Source organism: Melanaphis sacchari, unplaced genomic scaffold (assembly GCF_002803265.2).
Source record: "Melanaphis sacchari strain LSU unplaced genomic scaffold, SCAv2.0 Contig54_pilon_pilon, whole genome shotgun sequence".
Taxonomy (NCBI): domain Eukaryota; kingdom Metazoa; phylum Arthropoda; class Insecta; order Hemiptera; family Aphididae; genus Melanaphis; species Melanaphis sacchari.
In genome coordinates this window covers 3165385-3184817 of record NW_020271380.1, presented here as the reverse complement: position 1 = coordinate 3184817, position 19433 = coordinate 3165385, and the positions used below count along the sequence as shown (strand labels likewise).

Below are 19433 nucleotides of genomic sequence, written 5' to 3'. Positions count from 1 at the left end.
ATAATTAAAAAAAAAAAGTGTATTTACTATTTTCAGACTCATTATTATGATGTTGTTTTTTACAATTTAAATTGCATAAATGTATAAGCTCCTTATTTAAAATTATTAAAACCAAGAATATTCATAACATAATATTATAGGTACCTAGATGTTGAAAATTTTTTTATATAAATTGACTGTTTTTATTTTTAGGACAAAAAAAAATATGTGGTAAGCCAAGATACATTTTCAAAATAATTTGATTTATCGTTATTTCAAATATAATACAACAATAATAAATCCAAAAATATTTTTCAACACTCTATAACTGTACAAACTTTCTCTTTTTTTTAAAAGTATAATATGTTACTAGGAATATTGTATAGGTAAAAAAAAATAGATACCGTTGCATAATATGTTACGCTTGAAACTTCTTTTTTCAGTGTTTATCGTGTACATAATATCTTTAATCTTCAGTTTCATAAACTAATACAAAAATTTCGAAAAATGTGGATCTAAGAGATGATCGATTTTATGTTAGACATGAATTATTTGAGTGTTTAATAATAAGTGTCTTACGTTAAAAAGTGTTGTTCATCTCATATTATATTAAGCACTAAAAACCTATATTTTCACGTTATTACATATCGCAGCGAATCATTTTATATTATGTAAATATCATAAAATCATAGTATTATCGTTTTATAATATATAAAGTGAGATAGTTTGTAAACAAAATAATCGGAAAGATATATAATACTTACGCTGTGCACATTAAAATAAATACCTAAAATAGGAAATAACATTTTATATTGATTATTTAATTAATATATTTTTATACAATTGTATGACTAGGTATAGTGTTTGTTTTTTTTAGTTTTAAGATTTTAATACAAAAATGTAATTAATATTTAATTGTATATCATTCATATTTTTTGACTAGATTAGATCTATATACATGCTGTGATGATTGTAGGACTAGCTTTTAGTTTTAATATTAATATACCTTTATAATTTAATAGGATTTAAAAGGATATTATATATTGATCGTGAAAAAAATCAATGAACGTGTACGATTACTTAAGCATCGTAATTGGTGGTTAATAAGATATATAAAATATAATATTACTACAATATAATATACAGTTGGAAAAAGTTACATGAAATAATTATTAAGCTGTAATCACGAAAACTGATTATTTTTCGAGAAGATCATTATTATTGAAATATAGTTATATTATTATATAATTATATAAGATTTTATTGACTGTAGTTGAATTTAGTGTTTTTATCTAAACGTACTTTGATTTACGTGATTATCATTTGTAAGTAATACATGTTTTTGTCAGCAATAATTTTATGATAGAATCATATAATACATACGTTATAATAAATAGAATTAATCCAATAAATGGTATAACAATAAACAGGTAACTGAGTGAGTACGGATATTTCATACATTTCAAGACGTACAGACATACAGTTTAGTAAATTTAGTTATTATCTGGAGTAGGATAACAACCTGGGGCCAAACCATTGAATGCCGAATGCCCCCAAAGGGGCTGTAACTAGTATGGATATTACAGCGATAGTTAACAATCGACTAGCACTTTCCTTATCCTCGTCTGTCCCCATCATTCTCGCCATATCCAACGCTACCGGAGCAAGAGCAGCCTGCATAAAAAAAATATATTACATTGTATACCTACACAAAACATCCATATGAATAATTGATAGTAAATTAATTTATGATAAACCTATAAACATCTTGTATTATTTGCATAAAAGATTCTAATGGGGTTAGAATTATGAATATAATGGTATTAACTGAATGTTACTAACTTGGACAGTTGCTTTGGGAAGCCACGCGATATTAATGAATATTACTTCTTTAATGTTGAGTCCTGCTCCCCAAACTGCACATGATGTCACAATCAAACGCACCTAAAGTGTAGTATTGTAATTTATAGTTTATTTTATAGTATTAAGTATCTGTCTTATTCATAATATTAATATTAAATTAGAATAATAACATTTTGTATAAAAAATTAATTTCTATGTATATATTATCATACGAAAGTATTTGCTAATAATATTTAATTGCATGAGAATAGATCTTACTATCAATCCGCAAATTAGTACTAATAATCCAGCGATGACTATGTCGCTACCCTTGAGAAGTTCAAATTTGACTTCAGTGCCTATAGACGCAAACAAAACCGGTTGAAGTCCAAACCAAATATACTCGAACACCGTTTCAACTGGGTTTACTTTGTTATGGGCACTATCGTCTTCGTCATCATGTGATGAAACTGTGGTTGGTCTGTCACAGTTTTGTTTTTCTTCTCTCCACTTCCAACCGGTACCCGCCACGAACGATGATATGATACAAGCTAAAGGACCAGCTCCCGGATATCCGCACAACTGACTGCCGGTTACAGCCAGAAAACCACCGGCGCCTAACAAAAATGCCCTCTTTGCTGTTAACGATTGGTCCGCCTGAATGAAATGTTAAAAATTTAGAAAATTTGTTGCTCCTTATCGATCTCACATTTCTCTCGCTTTATTGTCCTACTTGTTCTTCATCATTTCTCCCGTCATTTTTACGTTGACCTTTTCGAACGGCATAGGACACATTTGCCCATGGTGCGGGTGGCACAAAAATTAAAAGGAATCCCCACACAAGTCCCAATGCAGTCCCAATACAGACGTCCTCAGGTCCTTGGACGATCTTACTGGTTAAGTTACCTGTTTACAAATAGCAAAGATATATAGCATTTATTTACATATAGTTGTACATATATTATAATTTATACCTGTTTATCTATACATTTCTATTTAAAACACGGAACAAATGCTACAAAATGGTCTACAACATATTTATTTAAAACGTGCGGTTCACAATATTCCAAAAATGTTTATTCTAAAATATTCTTAAAGCGTCGTTGTCTAAGTCAATGCAAAGGAATATAATCATTTGCGTTGTTTAGTGTAACGTAGGTAATATTATAATATTAAATATTTTTATACAGCATTGACGTACCAGTTGAAAAAACGATACCCGACAAAACGCCAAAAGCGCTGATTGACACGATATCATCTAAACTCGATGCAGCTATCACCAGTGTGTTGACTCCGTTTTTTTCACCATAACCCATATGTTTCAATTTTAATAGATTTGGCACTAATACAGCTGGACTGACGGCCGACAAGACGAACCTTACAAATCAAATATACATACGATTTTGATATAATTATTTTGACTACATCATTAAAACGTAAATATCAATATAATATGATATAGCTATAAGGATAGAATATGGAATACTCTAGTAATTACTTTATTTATGTAAGTGTACATATTATCCTATCTTAAATACTATATAATTAATTTAACAATAATTACACTTAAATTTGAGAAACATTTTCATTTTACATTATTTATATAGGTAAAACATTGGTACACATTTTGCGTTTATCGCTTTCTAGGATTAAAACGTTAGGATTTTTAAATTTGACGAACATTATATCCATATGGATTGTCTTAATCTTACTTATATGTAACAAGGTAGATTTTACCATTTAACTCTAATATATTTAATGTTAGAACGAATTGATTTAATAACAAATTTAAAAGGAATAATTTTATCTAGGACACCCGGAGAAATTTGTTTTTGATATTTAAGTTTTGAATCAAGTTATGAGAATTTTAAAATTGTATACAGGTTTAATGGTTTTAATTTGTTTAAAATTAATATATCAAGAATTATACTATCAGTACTTTAAATAATAGTCTTATCTTTAAATTTTATACGGGTTACTTTACTATAATATTAAAAATAATAACAAATTCTTCTTCACATTATATTTAGAATGTAATATTAAATTTATATTTATTATAAATAAAATTACAGATAATATTAAATATTTAACAATTATATTTAATCAGTTAAGTCCAGATATAAAATGGTATGCTTAGATTTGTTGCTAAGATATAAGTAATAAATCTCTATACTCTGATCTCTAAAATCTATAGCTAATATCAAAAAATACAATAAAAATACTTTTATGATACAGAATATTATAAAATAGTTTTGATTATTTCGTTTTTTTTAATATGCTTTGTGGTATTTTATATTTTTTATTTATCTTTATTACATTTAAATATTTTAATGGTCTTTTGTATTGTATAATGTTAAAAATTCTTGCTTAATAATATATTTTTAGATTATATTAAAATGAATATTGAAACGTTCGCCATTAACTATTAACTCAGTAAAATGTTATGAATAAAACAGTAAATAGAATATATAGACTATAGTATATATATATATATATATATATATATTATAAGCCTATTATTTATAACAAGTTTTACTACTGGTTACTGAATGTATAATATTAAACCCAAAATAATAATTCTCGCTGAAAATTATTTGACCACAAAATTAAATTGAATTATGTCGATGATTCATAACTAATTTATAATTGATAAATATCATGTATCATATATTACATTTAATTGTCCAAGTGATTTAAAATTGTAAAAATGCTACTGCTATTTGTAGTTTCTTTAATTAATTTAATATTTTGATGTAAATTTAATTTCCGATATTATATTTAGTTATACTAAAACCATAATGACAATTTAAATGAATTCAATAATATACAGTATAATTGAAACACAATCCAATCATTTCAGATTGACGCGTTGGCTATTAACAAAAATATCGTTTTAATTTTTGCGATCAGGTGATAAAATCACAATCATAATAATTCAACACAGTATTAAGCTTTAATGTTATACATGGTACAACTATAGACACATTTTCTTACATGTACGGTTGACTTGCTTAAATAGTATTAGAAAAATACTCAAAATACCTTAAAATGAATAATATAATATGATTATGTGTATGCCGGTGTTCATAAACCTTCCATACAGTAAAATCGTGTCCGCCCGTGCAATAATTTTTTAATTTTCTCAATTGTAGTTAAAAATATCACCGGTATTTAACGATTAATATTAAGTGCATACCTATGTGGGGCTTTAGAACAAAATACACATTCAAGATTTATCGATACTTTTAATATATAATATATCAGTTATGATATTATTATCAAAATTAAAGACCGGATTACCATGCTATTGCATCTTTTTATGGCGTGTCCTAAATTCTATAAAAATAAACTACACATCTTAATCAAGAGATGTAGATTAATTTGAAGATATTTTTATGTTGCAGAAAATTGCACGTTTTGGTTTTTATTTTTTATAAAAATACACTAAATGGTACTTTTGTAAAAATATTTTTGCTGTATAATCTATATTATATTACCATCTATATACTTTATCACTACTATATTATGTTGTTATGTGAAATATTGGAATTTTATATCTAATAATTTAATCATCTACATATATAGTACTACAGTCTATCCACAGCAACCATAGTCAACTTGTGTTTTAAAAAACAATTTTATAGTTGATACTTATTACTTCATATCATTTTATTTAAAATGCCGAAAATTGAACATAGTTTTATAGAAAAAAACTTGAAAATGTAAATGATTATTAATTTTAATTAAATATTGTAAAGCCATTTATATACGTATACCTATTGTCAGTTAATTATTATTTTATTTGAATGAAATGAAATTTTATATTTTAATATAATAGGTAATTAAATAGTTAATGTCAACTAATAAATAATAATAATAATAATAATAATAATAATGTAAAAAATAAATATTATTAAAAATAAAGGACCTATCATGAATATTTTGTTTTTGCACAATTTTGTACATTTTAACATTTTAATTGCACATTTTTTAGATGTTAGCTGCACAAAAATCCGGTCTTTAGTCATAATAGATCAGTTTGTTCCACAAAAAACGAACCGACTTCGGTCGTTTACATTTTTAATTCGAAAAAGCACAGCTTTCCCATTGTTTTTCTTGTCTCGGGTGTTCGTGTAAATGCCAACAGATGGCTATTCTTGAAGCAATCGATTAGTTCGAATCGACATTATCGGTTAAATCGGTAGTTTTTTTATCATTCTGTGACAAGTAATTTTACCAAATCAGTAGCTACTAGCTGCAGGCATTCCGTCATTTTATCGTAAATAATTCATCACATGTCGATTTATCATTAATAACTTATCACAAGATAATCTATCGCAGTAACAATTAATCGAAACAATATTTTCCTATGGACATAAACTATAATAAACTATATCACTATTATTACATACTCACCCGAGCATCAGACCCCATTCCCAGGAGAAATCGTGCAAAATGTAGTGGGCTGCTACGGCCGCTGCCACTGCTTCGGCTATACACGGCAACAGCGCCAGTCTGGTCACGGCACCGCTTAGCCGACGTAACTGGGTCGCGTTCATTTCCAAGCCACCTTTGATCAAGATCACCGACAGCGCAGCCTCTCTGTGAACAATATCGATGACACGTGACGAACAATCAGTAATACATATAGCAACGATATTGACTAAAAAGTTTTACGATGTCCTCGGATTTGGTTCTTTGTAGACGCGTGATAAAATAAATATTGTATTAACCAACGTATTTTAGATAATAAATTTTGATCATTTTGTTCAAAAAATGATGAGTTTTAAGTTAAAAATTTTAAAAAGAAAAGTTTTGTTTCGGTTTATGATTTTGGTTTGCTATAAAAAGACTATGTGAGCATTTGACATGTGATGAATACTTTTGAAAACGTTTCCTTAATGTTCGGTTTATTTAACATATTTACACCGTTTATTCTACTAGACAAGTTCAATTTTTAAAAATAGTCACCTAGATATTATTCTATCAAAACTTATTTTAGTCCTTTTTTAAAAAAAAATTAAAATATTCTTGTCCAGAGTAACTTTATCTATGTGTCTTGTGTAGGTTTACCACTCATTCAATCTAATGTCTTTGTGACGGCACGGTGGGATGAAAATCCAAAAGTTCTGCAAGTGTTAAGCCGTATATAGTCTCTACTTTTGACACTAAATGTATACTTACAATTTTAATAATTATATACGTAGGATTGAAAATAGTTTATTTTTTATCATCAATTCAGATTAAATAAAGTTTGAGAAGTACAATTTGTGTTTAAAGATTCACGTGTAAAACTTTTTCACTTTTGGACCCAACTCTTCTCTTGCCCATTCATTAAAAAATATATTGATTATTATATTTATCAGAGTTGGTAAATAGAGATGATTGAATTTATTCAAACTTTCGATATTCAAGTCAGATAACTGAAAAGTATTTAATAGCTCAATATAAATCACAAAATACTATAAATCACATCAATAATACACTATTGTAATTTATAATACATAACAGTTATTATACGTACTAAACTAATCAACGAATATTATTAGTATATTATTATATTTTCTAGTATCTAACAATATTAGTTTTATATTTCATTATATATATACATATTTGTATTATACTCTTTGATGGGAATCGTGCACGATTTTCTTTGAAATCATAAAAACATCAACAACATAATAAACCTTTGATGCAAATGTTTATATTATAGTACAAATAATAATTAATACTAACGATATATAAAAAAAAACTGATATTAAAATGGTTAAAATTGATTCTTTTGAATAAAAATCTCTTATCAAGTATAAGTGATTTTATAAATGGTAATGCTTACATAATTCGATGTAAAATACAAATTATTAAATATAATGACATTTTTATTTTTATGTTTTTTTAAGGTGTATTTCCCTGGCACCCCCACCTCCGAATTTCGGATTCAAACCAAGAGCTTTCGTTTGTGCTACGTTTGTGCTGGATTGTGCTCGAATTTCATCGTTTGTGCTGCAACCCTTCAGGAGTTATAAGGGATTTCTTTTGGGGGTGCTGGTGAAACGACTGCACCCCCACCTCAGAATTTCGAATTCAAACCAAGGGCTTTCGTTTGTGCTACGTTTGTGCTGGATTGTGCCCGAGTTTCGTCGTTTGTGCTACAACCCTTCAGGATTTATAAGGGTTTTTTTGTGGGGGTGCTGGCGAAACGACTGCACCCCCACCTCAGAATTTTCAAATTTAAATTATGCCATTCGTTTGTGCTACGTTTGTGCTGGATTGTGCCCGAGTTTCATCGTTTGTGCTACAACCCTTCAGGATTTATAAGGGATTTTTTGTGGGGGTGCTGGCGAAACGATTGCACCCTCACCTCAGAATTAGGTTAGGTCAAATTTAAATTATGCCATTCGTTTGTGCTACGTTTGTGCTGGATTGTGCCCGAATTTCATCGCTTGTGCTGCAATCCTTCGGGAGTTATAAGGGATTTTTTGTGAGGTCATAACGCACCCCAAATTCAAAATTTTGGAACTCCAAATGAGCCATTTTATGTTGACACACTACCATTAACAATTATTAATCCAAATCAGTCTCGTTGGTTTTGACATTGTTAGTGATTATTTGTACTCTTTTTTCCATCGTTATTGCTTTACTCGTTATTCGTAAAAAAGTTTTTAATCTTTTTTATAAGTAGGTGCTCTGGAAATCCTAAAATGAGTACAGCCCCTAGAGTTTTGTCGGAAACTGTTTGTTGTTAATAGGTAAATGTTCTATATGAGTCTTTTGATTATTTCTCGTAGTTTTTAGGTTCAAATTTAACTTTACTCTAGAAGTTTGATTTTTGTAATATTTACGTAAATCAGCGATTGGTAACCCGCAGCCGGTGAAGCAATTTTTCATTACCCACGCGTTAATTTTTGTTCAATAATATTTTTCATATAATTTTTAGTATTAATTAATTCTTTTGGCTTTATAAATAAAAACTAGTTTAATCGTTAATACTTAATGTTTATACTATATAGTTAATTTACAAGTGGAGGTCATTGAACTTCAAAATAACAAAGTTTTAAACAATTTTTTTTTTGAGACGCAATTCGCTTGCTTCAATTTTATAGTTGTCTTCATGTATGTCTACATTTCCGGGAATCAGACAATTGGCACAAAAACTTATAGTGACGTTTGCAAGTACATATGTATGTAAGCAGACATTTTCTATTGGGAAGTACAGAAAAAATAAGCACTCCTCAAGCCTTAGTTATAAATGCTTACACGCTGTATTACGAGTTAACAACAGGTTTTCAAGCTAGCTGATATCGAAAAATTAACTAATAAACTGCAAGCACAGAAATCGCATAATTTACAAATTTACAATTTTTTATTCAATAAAATTTTTTCTAGTAGAATTTGTATCTTTTTTTACTCATATTTCCACGTAAAACGATAAAATGTAATAGCAATAAAATTGTTATATAATATTATATCGTATGTAATTTTTTTTTTTTTTTTGTTAATGGTGGCCCTTGATGAAAAATTGAAAAAAAATATGACTTACTTAGTTAAAAAGGTTACAAGTAATCGTAATTATTGTGAACATCTACTACGATATATAACTAAATGGCGCCAATAGATAATATTTCTTTTTACAAAATAATCTGTATCTTTAACCGTTGAATGTTAAAATTAAAAACCAAAAATTACAATAAAAAAAAAAAAAAAAATGTAAAATAAATAGAGTTTAAAATTTAACAAAGCAGTTATTGACCTGATTTCTTTAGGTTTATAGGTTTGATTTTTATTTATTACCCATCACTTCTCAATATATGGATAGAGATTTAAGTAAGTATTTTAAAAGTCGTGTAGTAAATAGTAATAAATATTGACTTTAATAAATTAAATATTAAATTATATTGTTATTTTTGTAACTACCTTAGCATACTTGTGTAGTTACAAATTACAAGATACTTATTTACAGAAACACTTGTACAACTGTTTAAAGATGTTACATATTTAAATATATTTTGTTAAACATAATTATGTTTTCTATGTTACATAATAGTTATATTTGTTAATAATCAACAATAATTAATATAATTAACGACTCCACCACCAAAAATTTTGAATTTAAATTATGCTATTCGTTTGCAATAAATATTTTACAATTTGAATTTATTTCAGTAAATATAATTATTATTTGTATGTACCTATAATTGTATTATTGATATTAGTTATATCTCATGTTCCAGACAATATAGATAATAAATATTTCCTCTATCTGATATTATTTTGAGAATTTTGCTATTTCGGATAAAATTAATCAATTATTAATGGTTGTCATATTGATATTATTTTTATTATCTACCATATTACAAGAAATTTAATTTTAATTATCAGATAAGAATTTATAGAATACTGAATAGTAAATAATATGAAATAGGTTTTTATTTTGCGTTGATCGTTGATCATGATTGGTATCATTATAATATATTCATTTTATGTGAGTTGTATTAAGTTTTTGACATTTTTTTAGGCGTAGGTGTTATTATGAACTACCTACGTATTAACTATTGTATAAAAAGTATATTTTTTTTTGTAGTTAATAATGGTTTAATGTTTATCAATATTTTTTGGTATGTACGTAACTATATTCTTTATCCATACCAATAAGTATGGCTGTATCTACCTATTGCATTCTCACAAGTAGTAATGCATAACAATAGTCTAGCTACCTGGCCAACTGATACGAAATATTATCATATAACGTACTTTTGAAATGTACTTATGTACGTATATTAAATAAGTATTGGTTGTCAGTTACATTTGACAGACGTGAAACTGTGACTGTTGTACTTATAATAATCTAATGTCGACCATATATTATTCCTTAAATTCTTTTTTATAATTTATTTTATAAAGGCCGTCTTTGTAAACTATCTTATTATTATAATAATATAGGTTTACAGCATTCCGTAATGTTTATCACGTTTAACTTGACTTTTTATGAATAATGTAATAAAAAAAATGTCATTGATAAACAAGATAATATATTTTTGTTGAGATTATCAAAATGATTAGGTTAATAGCGAAATTCTCAAAATAATATTATAACTAATATTTATAACTAAGGCTTGAGGAGTGCTTATTTTTTCTGTACTTCCCAATAGAAAATGTCTGCTTACATACATATGTACTTGCAAACGTCACTATAAGTTTTTGTGCCAATTGTCTGATTCCCGGAAATGTAGACATACATGAAGACAACTATAAAATTGAAGCAAGCGAATTGCGTCTCAAAAAAAAAATTGTTTAAAACTTTGTTATTTTGAAGTTCAATGACCTCCACTTGTAAATTAACTATATAGTATAAACATTAAGTATTAACGATTAAACTAGTTTTTATTTATAAAGCCAAAAGAATTAATTAATACTAAAAATTATATGAAAAATATTATTGAACAAAAATTAACGCGTGGGTAATGAAAAATTGCTTCACCGGCTGCGGGTTACCAATCGCTGATTTACGTAAATATTACAAAAATCAAACTTCTAGAGTAAAGTTAAATTTGAACCTAAAAACTACGAGAAATAATCAAAAGACTCATATAGAACATTTACCTATTAACAACAAACAGTTTCCGACAAAACTCTAGGGGCTGTACTCATTTTAGGATTTCCAGAGCACCTACTTATAAAAAAGATTAAAAACTTTTTTACGAATAACGAGTAAAGCAATAACGATGGAAAAAAGAGTACAAATAATCACTAACAATGTCAAAACCAACGAGACTGATTTGGATTAATAATTGTTAATGGTAGTGTGTCAACATAAAATGGCTCATTTGGAGTTCCAAAATTTTGAATTTGGGGTGCGTTATGACCTCACAAAAAATCCCTTATAACTCCCGAAGGATTGCAGCACAAGCGATGAAATTCGGGCACAATCCAGCACAAACGTAGCACAAACGAATGGCATAATTTAAATTTGACCTAACCTAATTCTGAGGTGAGGGTGCAATCGTTTCGCCAGCACCCCCACAAAAAATCCCTTATAAATCCTGAAGGGTTGTAGCACAAACGATGAAACTCGGGCACAATCCAGCACAAACGTAGCACAAACGAATGGCATAATTTAAATTTGAAAATTCTGAGGTGGGGGTGCAGTCGTTTCGCCAGCACCCCCACAAAAAAACCCTTATAAATCCTGAAGGGTTGTAGCACAAACGACGAAACTCGGGCACAATCCAGCACAAACGTAGCACAAACGAAAGCCCTTGGTTTGAATTCGAAATTCTGAGGTGGGGGTGCAGTCGTTTCACCAGCACCCCCCAAAAGAAATCCCTTATAACTCCTGAAGGGTTGCAGCACAAACGATGAAATTCGAGCACAATCCAGCACAAACGTAGCACAAACGAAAGCTCTTGGTTTGAATCCGAAATTCGGAGGTGGGGGTGCCAGGGAAATGCATCTGTTTTTTTACTTTATGAAAAACATTTTACGTAGTATCCTTATATTAAGCCAATAAACTTGTCTCAAATTAAAATATTTATATTTAATTAATTATACTAGTTCAACATTTAACTTTTATATATATAAATCTCAAAAAAAATAATATAAAATAAAACTGCATGTTTTAATTTAAAAAATTGAAAACCTTAAAAAAGTTGTTTATTGACTTCAATTAATGTAAAATATGTATATGAAACGATAGTATTCACTATCAAAAATAACATATAAAAATATGTTCTATTTAATTTATCAGTTTTTTTTAATTTGTTTACACACAGTGTTTCTTGTGCATTTAAGATGCACAGATTTTTAACTTAATTATTTGAGCGAGTTTAATAAATTTTAAAATTCAAGTCTAAAATTTCATCCAATTATGATTACTTTTTTATTTGTTGTCACCAATAGCAACTTGATATAAACAAAAATAAACAACAATTCCTAAAATTTAGAATTCAACTTTGAAATTTATTTATCTTCAAGTAAAAGATTACCTATGTATCAAATTTCAAAATCATGGATACCATGGATTCACTTACAAACAAATGCTTATTAATAAATTAATTTAATTTATTAACTTTTATTATTATAATTTATAATATTTATTGGATTAAGAAGAAAGTGTAACCAAATACTGAATACTGTGGAGTGTAGGCGCAGATTTATAACAAAATAAGTAAAATAATATCGTCAGTCTGTTAGGCAATTTATTACGTTAGCTCTATATTAATTAATTTTCAAGAGGGATAAAAAAAAGATCTATTATTATATTTTTATTATTTTTTATCATTGTAACATTAATTAATATTTATATAATAATATTAATTATTACGAGTAATACGCGGTAAAAACTATCACTATAATTCATAAATAACGTAGTATGGTTATGATTTCACTGATATTCATCTGAAGATTTGTGCAGGACATTACGTTTAATAAATTTAATAGAATTTTCACGTTGAATAGTGTAAAATCTTCAAATTGGAGTTTTTAAGATCACGATTTGGCATATTACTGTATGAGCCGACCACCCCAAACGCTACGACACAGCTGGCTTAAGCACGCGTTTGCTTTAAACTTGCACTCGAGAAATAAATAAATAAAAAAAAACAAAAAAAAACAAAAAAACCTTACACTATCTCGTTTTATCATTACCGCATGATTGCCACCAGTTGGACGCACCACTCGGCGGTGACGGTGTACAGGCCGAGGTTTTGAAGAGCGATGCCGGCCACCATCATACCCAGCAGCGGCGGGAGGCCGCCCACCACGTCGACGGCATGACCAGCGGCCAGCCCGACCGCGTACAGCATGAATATGGACGCCACGCTGCCGCCGGGCACGGCCATCAGCGCCGGCGTCACGTTGACGCACAGCAGACACCAGGCCACGGCCACGGACAACAGGACGGCGATCGCGTCCGCCGCGGTGGCCGGCCACCGGTCATCGAATCGGGCCAGAAGCGACGACGGGTGCGAAGGCCGGCGGCCGCGGCCGTTGTCGGTGGCGTGGTCGACGCGCACGTTGTACTGTTTCAATGACTGCAAACCTGGTTGCGGTTGTGCCGCCGAACTGCCGCCGTTGTTCTCGTCTCCCATTTCTCGTGGTCGCGGTCCTCCTGCGGCGAACAAGTGGAAAGAAAACGATTGGTTTAATGTGATTAGGCATTGAGAAGACGTCACCACCGTATGCGTTGTCTCCGACTTGCAGACGTCTTTAGCGCGTCGCAAATTTTACATTCACGACAATATTATGAATTATGATTGATTAATGATTTTACTCTGCTGTCTTCGAAATAAGAGTGAACTGATACGTCATAAAATTCAAAATTAAAACTGTTATTTTAGGGAATATTTGAGGCTTTTATCGATATTTCAATATTGAAGCAAGTTATGAGCATTTTAAAATTTTAAATTTACTGTAGAATTTAAAGTCATCGTAATGTTGTACATATTTGTGAGACGAAAGCAGCCATACATGCGGGTGTGGCGTGTCCTCTAAACATTATTCGAAGTAATAATTATAATATTTTAATGTTATGTGATTAGTATTACGGTTTAGACGGTAGGTAGTGTTACGTCTTCGGATAGTTTCTTGTTTAAAAAAAAAAAAAAAAAATAATAATAATAATAATAACAATAAAAACTAGAAAAATATTAAGATGTATAACAAATATTATGGACTTTTATTTTTGTACATTGGTACTTGCTAATGTGCGTCAGGGAGACGTCACTACGCGTATATGTTGAACGAGCGACGTTTACAAAATATGACACGGATTATTATGAGTCTCATAAGAACCGAAAGAATGGGGGAAAAATGATTTAAGACGACAGTATAAAACAATAAAGAATACGATGATAACAAACACGTGGTGGGAGTGCATGTCAAGATACTGACTGTAAGCAAGTGCTAATAAATGCGATGTGTGAGTATTACGATGTTATAATATTGGTAAGGCTGGGCCACTTTATCGATTTATTTATTTATTTAACTTATCAAGACAAATATATGTTTAGTTTAATGTTTAATGAGTTAAGGTTTTGAGATTGTCATTTTCTATGGAAATTAAACTATTTAAAGTTGTATTTCAATTTTTATACATCAATTTGATCTCAATTTAAATCCAAAAATCCAGTAAATCATATACTTCAATAGCCCAAAGTTTAGCATTTACAATACATAACATTATTAATAATGTTTGCAGTTATTAATTTATATTAAAACAATAATTTCTATAAAACAAAATATGTTTTGAGTCTTTAGTGTTTAAATCAGGGATATTATAATTAATGTATTTATTTTCTTAGTACTTATATAATTTATATATAGATATGTATGTATGTTTCTTTCTATGTCCTCTATAGACACAAAAACTACTGTATAGCCTTTAATAACAGTTATATCAACAGATTTCTTGACACTCATGAAGGATTTGTAATTTTGTTATTAACCCATATATGTCGAACAAGTTAAACCACACATGAATTTGGTTTCGGCTCACAAAATAAAATATATTTTGTTTATAGTTAACATTGGTTATAGATATTCAAATAGTTATAATGATTGAACATAATTTTTTGTATTTTAATATATTTTGTCATTTAGGCAAATAAAGCTGTATTATATAAATGTAAGATAAAGTAACAGCTTGTTTGTATAATAGAAGAAAAATATATGGCTGAGGCTTTTAGAATAAAAGAATACTCGACCGCTTTTGATTGGTTCAAGGTAAGTAAGATAGATAATTAAACCATTAAGTGACTTATACACTATCAATAATGTTTAAATTATAATCGTATATTCGTTTATTTTGCTTTTGATTATATTTCGCATTAGAAAAAATCTTCCTTAATACTATGTATCACAAGTGGATGGATTACTCTTCTCAATTTCAATTATCCATGACCATAAGCAACACCGAGTAGTATAATTAGTAAAATATGAAATATTTGTTATTTTCATATTTTTATATAAGTAGTATATTTCTTATACAATTTTTTTTCCTTAAGGAATTATTTTGTTTTTTCATTATTATAATTTAATTTTTTATTATAAAATATAAAAAATAAAAATAAAATAAATACATCTGAGTATATAATATGTAAAAAATTTAATCAAAGCTTTTTCACGTATATGCTACTGTGATGAAAAATGAAGCTTAAATAGTCAGTACCTACTGATTAAATAATTATTGAATTTTATAAATGTACATAACATAAAAAATACAAAATAAAATGAGTAAATTATTGAATGGATATAGACCTGGAAAAGTTAATAGTATTTCAAGTAAAAGTGTTTTGGTTGGTTAGTATTAGCTTTTCAAATATTTTTAGTACCCAGTTTGCTGACCTTAAAATGGATCAGCTATAAATAAAAACATATTAAAAAAATGTCTTATATTAAAGTTGGCTGAACCACTGTATAAAAAAAGTATAATAAAATCTGATATTTAAAATGTTTATTACAAGAAAGATAAAATATTATAAAAGAGGGAGAATATTAAACAGGTGTTTATAATAAATTAAGTATTTATTTATTTTTTAATTTTTTATTATATATTTTAGTATAAAATAGGATATAATAAGCACTTATATTATTCAATAGTAGTATCATAACATAGTATTTTGAATATTATATATAAGTTTATAACTAAACAGTCACATAACATTACGTTTATTATAAAATAAATATTTATTCAATTATTAACTTGTGACATAGTTACATAAGTACTTACTATATTATGTGTATCATAAAAAAAAAAAAAAATCATGATTCATAAAAATTAAGAATTTAATCCATGCTGTATATTGTAAGTTAATTTCTATTATTCATGTATTGGTACATATTTATTATTTAGTATATATAAATAAAGCAAACAGTAACTTTAACTAATAATTATAATTTGAGGGCATGCGAGTGTTCGAATGATATCGTGAGAATTAATATATTTGAGACAATCAAAAGCACTGACGCCAAATGTTCGATATGACTGTCTATAAAATAATACCATGTCTCCTTTAACAATAAAAACATTTATAAACGTAATATACACACGCGTGATCCGGCCGTTAAGACAGTGGACCATGGTAATGATCAGATGTGGACATGTGGTGAAATTAAGGCATACGTATACGAATATGTGATATACCACGATACAGAAACCAACATAAGAGTTTTATACTATTAATTTTTACTGTAACGTCCTCTTAGAATAACTATTATAACATTTTAATAGTTTTATTTTCTATTATATTTTTATTTTTCTATTTTATTATTTTTTAATAGATACAATGTTCTGTATCGATTATTATCGGATTAGGTTAAAAATAAATATATTTGATTATTCTTTTGCGTTATAGTAATTTTACGTGATTATCCACAGACTTATTCAAGAGCAGTTAAACTATTGGTGAATGTTACTATTTTTTTCAGTATATCTTTGAAATTCTAAGTCACGTTGTAAATGGAGGAGCTATAAATATAGTAAAACAGACATGTTAAATAAGGTTTGACTGCTCTTAACTCATTTTCTGTAACAGACAATTTATAATTTTTAAAATTCTGAGAAATTAAATAAAGTCACATGTTTACATGCGTAGTTAAATATATCCTAAGCCATATGTAAAGAAAAAAGCAATCTCTTGATTAAATTCTGAATCAGTGAATCGTGTTGGAAAGAAAGCATAGCGTCATCATTTGTACATGAAAAACGAGTCTGGGCGTAGAGTCTGCCAGCCATATCACTTTCATAATGATTTTTGATATTGCTATTGAAGTAATTTATTTTGCTATAATAATAATATTAGAGTAGGTTGATTTAATGTTTTCCAAAAATTACCTTTATAAAAATTATTAATATTTAATTATTATATATTATATATTATGATACTATTACCTATTATTAAATTTTGAGTTAATTTTATGTTACCGTAATACTATGTGAATATGTCCATTGCATAAATAATTATAATCTACATATTTTAAAAATGTATGAAGTATAGAAAAATTCGTAATATATACATAAATTTTAAATTCTCATGTAACTTAAATATTTTTTAATGGAAATAATAACACTTTTAAATGTCTACAAATAGCTCAAAAACAGTCGAAACATTTAGAAAAATATATAATTTTTGTAGAATATACAAACATGGACTTTGCTGAAAATCTATGGCTAGTCGTTTTGGAAGTACACCAAAAATCAAAATCGATTTTGTTTAATACTAATTTCGATGCAAAAATTTTCGTTTCATCTTTTTTATTTTTTTTATTGTTGGAAATTTTTACTTTTGATTCTCCAAGTAGATTTAATTTACAACCAAAAATCACCCTCAAAGTACGAGTAGAAAATCAAGGCATTTTTACTGTTCCTCGAAAAGTGATGATAGATACAAACAAAAAAAAAATAATTTATATTTTCATTATTCTGCTCAAAATCTATAATATATTACTATAATCATTTATTATTAACTAAAAATGGATTTAAAAAAAAGTTAATGCACGTTCAAATATGATTTTCTTTTTTTTTTTTTTATTGACACATCATTTATTGCCTTGTTATCATTGATTACAAAAAAAAACTTAGGTGATAGAAAAAAAATAAATCTTATACTATTAAGAAAAAATATTTCAAACACTACCTGTATCAAAACTGCCATAGATTGATATTTTTGAATCGTATTTATTAATACAAATGTTCTCCCTGTTGTTTGACATAATTTAATAGTGCAAGACACGAAAACTTACAGTTTTTTAAAATATAAAATAATAAAATTACTGTTGTCACAATGGAATATCTACGTGATTCAAACACGATGTTCGTAAATTAATATTATAAAAAAAATAATAAATTACGGTACCGTCATTTTTATATTTATTAGTACGATTATTATAACATCACGACTGTATCAAACATAATAAATAACTAGGGAGAAAAACGATGGCTGTTAGTATTGAAAATCAGTTTTATGTTCTACGCACATAAATGTTGTTGTTTATTATCGTGTTTTTTACATTACAAGACTTTTATTGTTGTTCTTGAAATTATGACCGTTGTACATAATTAACACGATAATATTAAATTATTGTAATGAGTTTGATCAGAGACCACTAAAAGTACGAGTAGGATATCAATGAGAACAATTCCGTAAGAAGAGGATATGATGGGAGATAAGAAAAAAAAAACAGAAAGAAAACTAATCATAACAATCATTTTACCAATAATTACATTTAACATTATTACAATGTTTTATTAAGTATTTATAATGTACCATAATTATACTGATAAGATATAAAAAACTCTTTTTTTTTTTAAATTTCTTTATTGCAAACACAGTTGATTTAGTCAGCTTATCTTTTATCATACCCAATACTAAATTATAATAATATACTTACCTATATATATACATTTTATGGTACAACTTTATATTTACAAGTTCCCATACGAGTTTTTAATGAAATCAAATTAAAATTTCCTAAATTATTTACCATAATATTTTGCAAGAGAATAAAAATAAAAATATTATGTAAGCAATATGAATTGTGATTATAACTATTATAATGTTCATTTTTAGTATTAATAATTATTTTGTTAGAGTTTAATCATCAGATAAAATATATAC

General features: G+C 27.7%; 1 protein-coding gene across 3 annotated transcripts; it reads right to left on the bottom strand.

Moving 5' to 3' along the window:
• Positions 1–1223: 1223 nt before the first annotated feature.
• LOC112599718 (sodium/hydrogen exchanger 9B2-like) lies at positions 1224–18682 on the bottom strand. 3 transcript variants are annotated; one of them, XM_025346753.1, is made up of 8 exons: positions 18453–18682; positions 13465–13927; positions 6238–6423; positions 3023–3198; positions 2555–2727; positions 2101–2478; positions 1822–1923; positions 1224–1653 (listed from the first exon to the last, which is right to left on the bottom strand). In XM_025346753.1, exons 1-8 carry the CDS (start codon positions 18526–18528, stop codon positions 1480–1482), a joined length of 1728 nt encoding a protein of 575 aa, XP_025202538.1. In that variant the 5' UTR covers positions 18529–18682; the 3' UTR covers positions 1224–1479. The 3 variants fall into 3 exon arrangements, with proteins under 3 accessions (XP_025202538.1, XP_025202540.1, XP_025202541.1); XM_025346755.1 differs by lacking the exon at positions 18453–18682 and adding an exon at positions 14364–14589; XM_025346756.1 differs by lacking the exon at positions 18453–18682 and adding an exon at positions 13995–14340.
• Between the last annotated feature and the right edge of the window lie 751 nt (positions 18683–19433).

Bases quoted from the DNA above. Each gene is read 5' to 3' on its own strand.
- LOC112599718 (XM_025346753.1), bottom strand. From the start codon at position 18,528: ATGTCAAACAACAGGGAGAACATTTGTATTAATAAATACGATTCAAAA. The intron at 2,728-3,022 runs GTACGTCAATGC...ATTTGTAAACAG, and splicing joins GGGTATCGTTTTTTCAACTG to GTAACTTAACCAGTAAGATC. The intron at 1,654-1,821 runs GTTAGTAACATT...TTTTTTATGCAG, and splicing joins TTCCCAAAGCAACTGTCCAA to GCTGCTCTTGCTCCGGTAGC.